At 57.9% G+C, this 9,944-nt stretch overlaps 1 protein-coding gene across 2 annotated transcripts in view; it reads left to right on the plus strand.

Annotated features, from left to right (window-relative positions):
• The first annotated feature begins 442 nt into the window (after positions 1-442).
• LOC104288092 (casein kinase II subunit alpha-like) overlaps positions 443-9,944 on the plus strand; it is a 15,200-nt gene continuing 5,698 nt past the window's right edge. For both annotated transcript variants that reach the window (XM_009886844.1, XM_009886843.1), the window contains exons 1-6: positions 443-543; positions 2,763-2,874; positions 4,615-4,716; positions 7,507-7,557; positions 8,592-8,651; positions 9,672-9,755. In XM_009886844.1, the coding sequence (XP_009885146.1) occupies positions 443-543; positions 2,763-2,874; positions 4,615-4,716; positions 7,507-7,557; positions 8,592-8,651; positions 9,672-9,755 (510 nt within the window). The remainder of the gene's footprint in view (positions 544-2,762; positions 2,875-4,614; positions 4,717-7,506; positions 7,558-8,591; positions 8,652-9,671; positions 9,756-9,944) is intronic.

A 9,944-nucleotide genomic window follows, 5' to 3' on the forward strand; every position in this document is an offset into this window, starting at 1 on the left:
TGCTCGCTCCTTGCTGCTGCAGGGCCGTTCGGAGCTGGAGAGCCGAGGGAGGTTTCTGCCTTTGGCTCGAGCGGCGGGCAGAGCGGTTTTGGGGTGGGGTGGGGGGGAGAGGGCTGGGCTGGGAAGGGGCGTGAAGGCGGACAGCTCAACTGTCGGCTCTGCGGACCTCGGAGCCTGCTCCCCAGCAGAGACCTGCTGCCAGGAGGGTGGCCCGGGGGGGTGCCGCGGGCATGGGTCCCCTCCACTCTGCCCGCTGCGGGGCTGAGCCGTGCCGCCTCCTGCCCACCCTCGTGTTCTGCAGCCCACCCACTCCGCTCGGCAGCCCCGACACGCGCCCCCTCTTTCCCCTGTTTCTCTCACAAGTGTGCCTTGGTCTCATGCCAATTCATGTGTGTTTGTGTTTTTAGGGTGATTGAGGTACTGCGCCTCTGGCCGTGGAAGCATGTCGGGGCCAGTGCCGAGTCGGGCCAGGGTCTATGCAGACGTGAACACTCAGAGACCCCGCGAGTACTGGGACTACGAGTCGCACGTCGTGGAATGGGGGTACGCCTGGGAGATAGGAGGGGGACCTACGGCACGGCCTGGGCGCCGGCGCTGTCGCCGCTCCAGCGGAGCCGGGCACTGGTGTTTCGGTTTTTGGCATTGGGGATGGCGCTGCCCGGGGCGGGCCATGGTGGGAAGCAGGTCCCCATTCCCGAGGGAGCCCTGGGCTCCACCGCAGCTTTGCAAGTGGAGCCACTGGTATTTAAGCATTTAAAACAGCGCCGGGTGCCTGGCGTTAAGCACACAAGTAAGAGCTTAATTAAAGAAGCGTGATGAGGGTTTGGCTTTTACTGCTGGGAAGGGTGGCTACGACAAAACCTCAGCGCTGCTGGCCCCAGGCCGCCGACAGGAATAGCGGGGAACAACAACAGGGAGCTTGGGAATGGTACTGGAGAGCGAAGAGGAGCTTGAAAGGATGAAGGTGAAAGTCTTGTGACGTTTTTTTTTTAATCAGAGTTCCCCTGAGGACTTGAGCCTCTGAGAACTTGAAATGAAGATGACCAGTTGATTGTTTTGTACAGCAGCTGGCTTGCCGACGGGCCGGGCAAAGGGCCAGCAGGGGCTCCTCAGTTATTAACGTAGCGCTCGTCAGCGAGAAACGGCTCCTATGCTCAGCGGCACCGTCCTTCCTGAGCCGCGCGCCCAGTGCTGAAGGAACGCTGCCAGCCAGGGACGCAGGCTGCTCTTTGTTGGGTGGTCATGGTAAAATCTATAAAATAAGTCTTTAATCTATAAAATAAGTCTTTTAGCTGAGGCTACGGTGTCGGCCTGGGCACCGAGGGACACGTTCCCCTGCTGCGGCCAGCAGCTGGCAGTGGGGTTGCTGCCGGGGCCAGATTAGGAGCTCTCCCCGGTGCTCTCCCTCCTCTCTGCTCAGACCCCGGCTAGCTGCAACGCGTGCCGGTCACTGGTACCGGTGACCTAGAAATGAAAAGCTTTTTATCCACTTCCAAATCCCCTGCGGCAGGCAGAGCCCTGGGGAGCCTTCAGGCTCTCCAGGACGGTAATTCCATGTCTTCTGCGAGCATCCTGCAGGGTTTTTTTTCACCCGAACAATCCTTGCAGTGGATGTTTTCCCCAGCGTTGACCCCGTCTGGTTCATAGCGAAGACGAATTAATCCTCCCCATCTGTAACGCGTGGTTCACCACGCTCCCTTTATTCGCGTTTGCTGAGCGTGACCTTCGGTTGAGGAGCGGAGCAGCCTGGCGCGGTTGGTCGGTTGCGCCGGGCCGCGGCTCCGCTGCCCATTTGAACTCTCCTTCTTTTCCTCGAGGTGCTGACAAGTCATCTCCTGTATTGTCTCTGGTAATTAGCAATTTGTGAAGTCAAGCTTTTGCAGCCTGTGATGCCCTTTCTTTCCTCAACTTGTTTATCCTTATCAAACCACCGGGGGCCCTGCGCCTGCCCTCCTTGGTGGAGCAGAAATAACTGCCGATACTCCTGCTGTTTCCTTCGGTCCCCTCAGGTCGCTTTGGTTAGACCTTTGTGGATTTAAATACGTGGAGGTTTTATGGGTGAGAGTTGCTTTAATTTCTTCCGACTTCTTGTATGGAATATTCATTTTTACAAATCCTGGGGGGTGCGAGATCCTTCGCACCTCAGCGTAAAGGAGGGGCCCTAGGGGAATTTTTACACCAGGTATTTTGTCAGTCTCTGCCATTAACTGGCGGCTGGTGGGCTCTGGGGTTTCAGGTGAGCTAGTCCTTGCAGCCCACTGCCTCCTCTTCATAACTGGGAAGAGGGAAAGGTGGAAAGGCATCGTCTCTGCTGGGAGGAGAGCTAAGGCTGGGTTGGGAGCGTGCCAGCGTTGCAAGTTGGCAGAGGCATTTTCGGCGTGCTGGAAGGGTTTGCCTGCAGGGCTGTGGTACCTGCAGGTGTTGGGGGGGGGGTGCTGTCCCCGAGCTCCCCGTAACGCCTGTGAGGTGGTCTGGTGTCCATCTCCACCTGGAAACTGCTGAGCCAGCACTCTGCCAGCAGCACTGCGCTGCAGCCGTGCTCGCCGGTGGGTTGCCGGTGGGTTTGCATGCCCCTCTGCGGTGGTAACTGCTTCTCGCCAGTCCTGGGCACCATGGTATGCTGTAGCTCTCCTCTTACCATATTCTGACCCCCCCAGATCTTGACCTTCCCTTGGGAGAAGTGTTGTCTCTAAAGCAAACAGTGCTCTGTTTTGAGCCGGCCGCAACCTCTTCATCTCTTATTTCTCTTGTTTCCTCAACAGCAACCAAGATGACTATCAGCTTGTGCGGAAACTCGGCCGGGGCAAGTACAGTGAAGTCTTTGAAGCCATCAACATCACCAACAATGAGAAAGTGGTTGTGAAAATCCTCAAGGTAGGTGTGTTTGCCTACCAGTGTGTTCCTCTGCCAACGCTTCTGCGTCTTCCCCTCCTTCAACTGCCCTCTCCGTTTGAAGCGCTCTGTTGATACTTGGGTGATCTCATCTCAGCTGAGTCCCCAGGGCAAAAGTTTCAGCTAGCTTCTCTCCTTCCCAAGCAATCCAGAGTTACGGAGCCATGGATGGGGTTGGCTGCTGGCGCTCTTTCACTGAATTACACTAGTCTTGCGTACCTGCTTCCAAGCAAACCAGAGCTTGGAGCAGGGAGGCAGGGAGGGCAGTGGAGGCAGAAGGAAAGTCCTGTGCCCAGCTTCATATGGGTGTCCTGCCTGTGTCCCCTCTGCCCGCCCTCTCTGTCACCCGCTGGTGTCACCGCTGCGAGGTGGGTGGTGATCTCCTCCTAACAGGCAGCTGCACCTCAGCAGCGCTCCGGGACTGCGGGTCCTTGAGGGAACAGGCTTTTTTGGGGCCTGTTTCACGTCACAATCTCACCAGTTCGGCACAAGTTCTCGTCCTGTTCTGATCCAAGTTCATAAAATCCTGCGCCAGAGTGAGAAAAGAGGAGTGCAGAGATCTTTCCCGGCATGAGCAGAGCAGCGTCTCGCAACGGAAGGTCGTTGCACCACACAATGGCTCAGCCTGTAAGCTGGAGACGATTCCTGCCCTGGGGATGAGCACAGGGACACCCCCCTGCCCCAGGAGCTTGGGCAGGGCACGCAGCCCGCCGGTAGTCCTGCTTCTCCCATTTCGTCGCTTGTTAGGCTCACAGGCTGCGTTTAGCTTGCGGTGGCAAGCTAATTTCTGTGGTCTCACCAAGCCATGTGTAATTACAGTCTGTAGGATGCATGAGTGATATAGCATGGGGACGGTCTGAAGAATACTGCCTTTGCAAGAGGAACGGTGGAGGTGGAAGGAGTATAGCAATTAAGGAGCACAACAGAAACACACATTAAGAAAAGCTCGGGATGGGTTACGAGTGAGGAATGTCCTCATTAATATATTCACGCTGTATCTTGCCCAGCCTGTGATGGAGAAGCAGAAAGCTAGCTGGAAAGGCAGAGAGAGCACCCCATCTTCCGAGGCGGGACAGAGACTCAGGTCGGCTTCTGGGGGCACATCAGAGCATCTGGGGGCACACCTGCGGCCATGGGGAACGTCCCTGGGTAGCGTGGGCCAGGCTGCGTGGGAGGCAGCTCTGAGGAGTGACAGAGGCGTGGATGGGCTTGGCTGCTACAGCTCTTTCACTGGATTAGGCTTTTCTTGGGTAACCGTTTCCAAAGTTTCAGTCAAAGGTTAAACCTGGGACTTGGGAGAAACTGAGCTTGCTCTTTGAAACGTTTTGTTGTAGGAAAAGAATCTCCCAAATGTGGGAAACTCCATTCCTTTGGAAGCAGAGAGCTGTTAACAGGGATGAGCTCACAGGGTGCCGTTCTGCACGGCGATTTGGGTGATTGTGGCGTGGAATCACGCTTCCTCCGTTCTTCCATGGGGCTGGCATGGGGCTGGGTGACACTGGGTGCCCTGTGTGGGGATAGCCGCTCTCCTGGGGACGCAGAGCCCGCTCCGCTCAGGGTCAGACACGAGCTGCACGGACCTAGAGAATGTGCCTGCTCCTCACAGTTTCTTTTGCACCACTGAAGAACCTCGCACTCCTTCGCCCTTCTCCTGCGGTGTGTGCCAGAGTGGTGGGAGAGGGCTGTCTGCTGGTAACGGGCTCTCGTTTTCTGTTTTATCAGCCTGTGAAAAAGAAGAAGATCAAGCGTGAGATTAAGATCCTGGAGAATCTCCGAGGAGGCCCCAACATCATCAGCCTGCTGGACATAGTGAAAGATCCTGTGGTAAGGAAGGGGAAGGGGCAGCTCTGGACACCCGCTGCTGGCAAGGTTTGAGGGAGTCCTTCGCAATCTTTCCCACCCCGTGAATTAAATCTGAGCTCGGACTGACTCCTTGGCCCACTTGGCACCCATCTGGCAGACAAAATCGGCCCAGGGAGATCTCTGCGCCTGTTCCCCGTGCAAGCGCTGCTGAGGCGGTAGACAAGAGGGGAGAAATGGAAGGAGATATTTTTGGCTGATCCAGTAGTGGCAGGGGGAGGAGGGCTGCGCCTACAGCGCCGGCTGCTCTCAGTCCCGAAACAGCGGCTGGGGGCACAGGATGCCTTCTCCCCGGTGGGTTGTTCAGCTTTCAAACCACCCGGGTCTTGTGCTGCAGGAGTTTTGTCAGGAGACCCTTGCCGGGTGCCGGTGCTTCTGTTGGAGGCAGTTCGGGAGGGATCTCCCTGGAGTCCTTGAGGAATGCTGGCTGGATTAGGGACCTGCCTACCACCGCAGCGTCACAAACCGCTGGTTTCTGTGTGCTGGGTGACGTTCCCTGCCTTTGTGAAGGCTGAGGAGAAGGACGGGCAGTGGCCAACATATGTGAACTGGCAGAGGTTGCGGTTGTGCCATCCTCAAACCGATAAGGCTGAGGGAGGCTGTCTTCCACCTTCGTGCCTTGGTGCTCTGCGGTGCGCCAAGATCCTTTGCTCCTCCTGCAAACCGATGATGTTTCCTTTGTGGCGCTTCCTACTCTCACGGCTCTTGCCCCGGGGTGGCTTTTACCTCTGTTATCCCCGCAGAGATGGGGTATCCCACCATCCCCCGCTGGTTTCTGATCTGGCCAGTGTGATCCGGGCAGGATTGTGGGTTCTGCGGTGGGCTCTGCTGCCCCGAGTCGGGGCAGAGGGACAGGTAGGACCCAGAGGGTCTTGGGGAAGCGTACTTTTTGGCAGCGGAGGTAAGAGCTTTACACGGCAGACTGATAAAAGCTGTGGTGTTTATGTAGCACAGCTGAATCTCTCCAAGGCCCATGACTTCGTGCCGCCTGCCGTGCTGATTAAAAAGCTGCATTAGGATGAATTAGCAGGGCGTATTTGAGCCAATTTTAATCCTCTGACGGGCCGTGAAAGGCAGCTGTTTGTGGGGAGATAGCAGTGAGCGGGGGCCCTGGGGACAGGATCTCGCTCCACTGCTCCTTTTCCAGACGGGGTCTGCAACACCGGTGATGTTCGAGGTGACAGAGCATGTTGTAGGGAAGGAGAGAGGACAGATTACACGGCCGGCATGCGGGGCCATGCTGCTGGGAACTGGGGACGTGGGCTCTCGGCATCGGGGTGGGTGGCCGTTTTGGGGGAGCAGCAGATCGAAGGACTGCTGAGGGTGATGGCCTCTGCAGAAGGGCTGGGGGTGGTCTCTGGACAAAAGGGCTGACCGCGCTGTGTTGGGGCTGTGAGGGGCTGCGCAGACAGAGAGGGGGGGGTTTCTGCCTGCACACAGACCTTGGGAGTCCTGCCTGGAGGTCCAACATCCCTCTGCGAGATCAAAGAGAAAGGGGAAGGGGTGGGGAGAGCCCTACATAAACAAACCCTATAGAAACAAGTCAGAAAATGTGACAGCAGCTCGCTCGGCTCCCTGGGGGGGGGTGTCTGTGTGCCTCCTCCACTTACAGTGTTTCTGAAAATGCTGCTCGGCTGCGGTGGTTTGGGCAGCCCTGGCTGGGGCGGTGCAGCTCCCCCACTGCCCCCTTCTCCTTTCTGCCGGAGTTTCTGTGAAGTCTTTGTGAGATCGGGTTGCTGCTGGCTGAGGCGAAACGAGGGAGCCCCATCCCAGGGTATAACCGTAGCCAGCCCTGGCCATGCTGGCAGGCACCACACTCACAAACCAGACCTCCAGCACTCCCTTGCTTCCCATCTTGCCCTGACCCAGCTTGGCCAGGTCCCCTTCGGCAACCAGAGGTGGGTGAATTGATCCCAGTGGGTACATACAAAGCACATGCACATGTGGTGGTGTAAAGATCATAGAATCATAGCGTGGTTTGGGTTGAATGGACCTTGAAGATCATTGAGTCCCGCCCCGCCCTGGGCTCCCACCAGCCCAGGTTGCTCCAAGCCCCATCCAACCTGGCCTTGAACACCTCCAGGGATGGGGCAGCCACAGCTTCTCGGGGCAACCTGCGCCAGTGTCCCACCACTCTCACAGGAGAGAATTTCCTCCTCAGATCTCACCTAACTCTCCCCTCTATCAGGGTCAAGCCATTCCCCCTGGAGCCATGGCTCCCCTCCCTGATGCAGGGTCCCTCCCTAGCTCTCCTGGAGCCCCTTTAGGCACTGGAAGGGGCTCTGAGGTCTGCGCGGAGCCTTCTCTTCTCCAGGCTGAACCCCCCCAACTCTCCCAGCCTGTCCTCCCAGCAGAGGGGCTCCAGCCCTTGCAGCATCTCGGTGACCTCCTCTTGCCCTGCTCCGCCAGGTCCATGTCCTCATGTTGGAGGCTCCAGAGCTGGAGGCAGTGCTCCAGATGGGGTCTCACTGGAGTAGAGGGGAGGAATCACCTCCCTGTAGCTCCTAATGCGCTGGATGCTGCTAAATGCTAGGCAACACTCCCGAGAGCAGCTCGTGCAGCCGTGTGTGTTGCAGTGCATGCAGGACCCAGGGTGGCGAGGGCAGGAGCTCCCGGGGGGGTCCAGGGGGCGTCCGTAGGCTGGAGACAGGGCAGCTGCCCACCTTCCTGCCCCCTTCTGTGCTCTCCTGCCTTGAGGAAGACTAAACCTCTCTTTTCTTTTCTGTGTTTCAAACTGATATCGCTGCCCCACAGTCTCGGACGCCTGCCTTGGTCTTTGAGCATGTCAACAACACAGACTTCAAGGTGAGCGACCACCGTCATTGCAGACACCTCCTGAATCTGATCATGGTGTGTCTCAGAGAGCTCCTCCGGGTTCTGCTGCAGAGCAGGCACCACACCTGGGCTACCAGGGGGATTCCCAACCGGCTCTGACGCTGTCTGGTGGCCCGGAGGGAATAGTCCTCTGTTTCAGAGGCACATGGTGGCACAGAAATGGCTGGCATCTCTGTCTCGGAGGGGCCAGGGGATTTGGAGCTGCAGCCAGCTGCTCTTTTTTACATTTTACAGTTAAGGGAAGAGCGAGGGGTACAGTGCTGGTGTTGGGGATTGTGTGGGCGCATCCCCAAGTCTCTCTTGTCGGCCACGCTGCTCCAGCAGTTGGCCATCGTGGGCTTGTGTTTGCAATCTGGTGTTGGCCAATTTGCCAGCTTGGGTTTGTTGCAGCTTTCGTCCTGGGCTGAGTGGAAGGAGACAAGGAGGGTGATCGAGCTGGGCTGTAGGAGTTGGTAAACCAGCAGCCGCTTTGCCTGTGGTTGCTCAGTTCTGTTTTCATTGAGTAATTAATGCGCTGTAAGTCCCATTGTGACCCCTTTTCTCCCTGATTCTTGGCCCCAAGGCTTGCCCCAAGGGCTGTCTTGGGCAATTGTTCTCTGGGTTTTGCGAGGGCAGTGAGGCATGCTTTCCCATCCTCATCCCCTGTCCCCAGGATGGGAGACTGAATCCATCCAGGTGCTGGGTCTCACTGGGGTCCTGAAACTCCCTGCTCCCCTTCTGGGTGGAAGCAGGGAGGGCACACGGACATTCCAAAGGTTGGTGAGCCAGACCGAGAGGCTGCCTCCTCCCTGCCATGTGCATGGGGAAATTCGGGGTGCAAAGCGGGTACAAAGCTGCCCGCGTGCCGTCTGGCTGCTTAGTGCCTCTGGGTTCGAGTTGTGGCTCCACGAGTGTCTGCGGCTGGTGCCTCCACGAGGAGCCTGGCTCCTGCGCACGGCAGTGGTGGCTCACAGAGTCAGCATGCTGTGTTTTGTTAACCTGTCTCTTTGTCTCCATCCTTCCAGCAATTGTACCAGACGCTATCCGATTTTGACATCCGGTTCTACATGTATGAAATCTTAAAGGTAAGCTCCCAGGGATGGCTGGGAAATCCATAGTCCCAAAGAAAACCTTCACCCGAGCAGAGACCTGCTGCTAAATCTCCCCCAAGGAGTCCACATGCGGCAGTGGGCGGTAGAGAGTGAAGCTTATTTGGCTACTAAACCCTGCTGGACCATTGCCCGGACGTTCACGTGAGGTGGCTTCTTGGGCCACCGTGCAAGGGGAGGCTCAGAGGCAGGTGGCTGTGGAGCACGCTGGTGAGGGGCTCAGAGTGCAAGGTCACCCTGTCCTTGAGAAGCAGAAGTCATCTTAGTTATCTCCCTGGCATCCTCTCACAAGACTTCTGCCTCCGCTGGGACCTGCTTTTGGAAGCGGCTTTGGTTGTAGGCCGCCGTCGGGGCCAGGGCCACGCTGGAGCCTGTTTGGGTGGTCAGTGGGAGAGCCAAGGGCACGGAAACCCTATCCCAGAGCGTTCCTTCCTGGTCCCAGCCATCCCCGCTGGCAGAGACTGGCCAGGATCGACTGCAGTGTCCCGTCTGCCAGGCTTCGGTCAGAGCAGGCGCTTGCAGGGAGATGGCAACCTTTGAAGGAGGTCTCCTTCGGCGTGACGTCTCCCCCGGCAGGGCTGGCACAGGGCTGGAGAGGGAGGTGGGGTTTGCCCCCCATCGCTGCCGCTCAGTCACACTCCAGCTCTTGGGTTTGGGCTGGGACATGGGGCTGCAGGGCGGATTTTAGTGGTCTCCTCCCAGGAAAGGTGACAGTGCCATGCCGGACACTGCGCCAGAGGTGACTGCAGAGGATCTGGAATAGGTCCAAGGTCTGGAGGTCCCTGGGGAATGCGTCTGTGCTGTTAGGACAGGCATCACGGCAGCAGGGGCTGACCTCAGTGCCGCCCAAGGGAGCCGGCTGGCTCGGTCCCACAACGGCCTCGGGGTCTGTCCTTCGCCGCCGGCTCTGCTGCCTCCGACCACAGCCTCTCGGCCCAATCCTGCTGCCTCCGCAGGCAGAAGGAGGCCTTCTGACAGCACGCGTTCTGTCTGCAGGCCCTGGACTACTGTCACAGTATGGGTGTCATGCATCGAGACGTCAAGCCACACAACGTCATGATTGACCACGAGCACAGAAAGGTACGGTCAGGCCCTGGCTCTGCCGGCTCCTGTGCTCACTGTCACGGGGCTGAGCAGAGGCTGGTTGCTCTTAGAATTGTAGAATCACAGAATCGCTGAGGTCGGAAGTGACCTTTAAGATCATTGAGTCCAACCGTTAACCCAACGCTGCCACGTTACCACTAACCCATGTCCCTCAGCACCAGCTCT

This window comes from Charadrius vociferus, unplaced genomic scaffold (assembly GCF_000708025.1).
Source record: "Charadrius vociferus isolate BGI_N301 unplaced genomic scaffold, ASM70802v2 scaffold1036, whole genome shotgun sequence".
Taxonomy (NCBI): Eukaryota; Metazoa; Chordata; class Aves; order Charadriiformes; family Charadriidae; genus Charadrius; species Charadrius vociferus.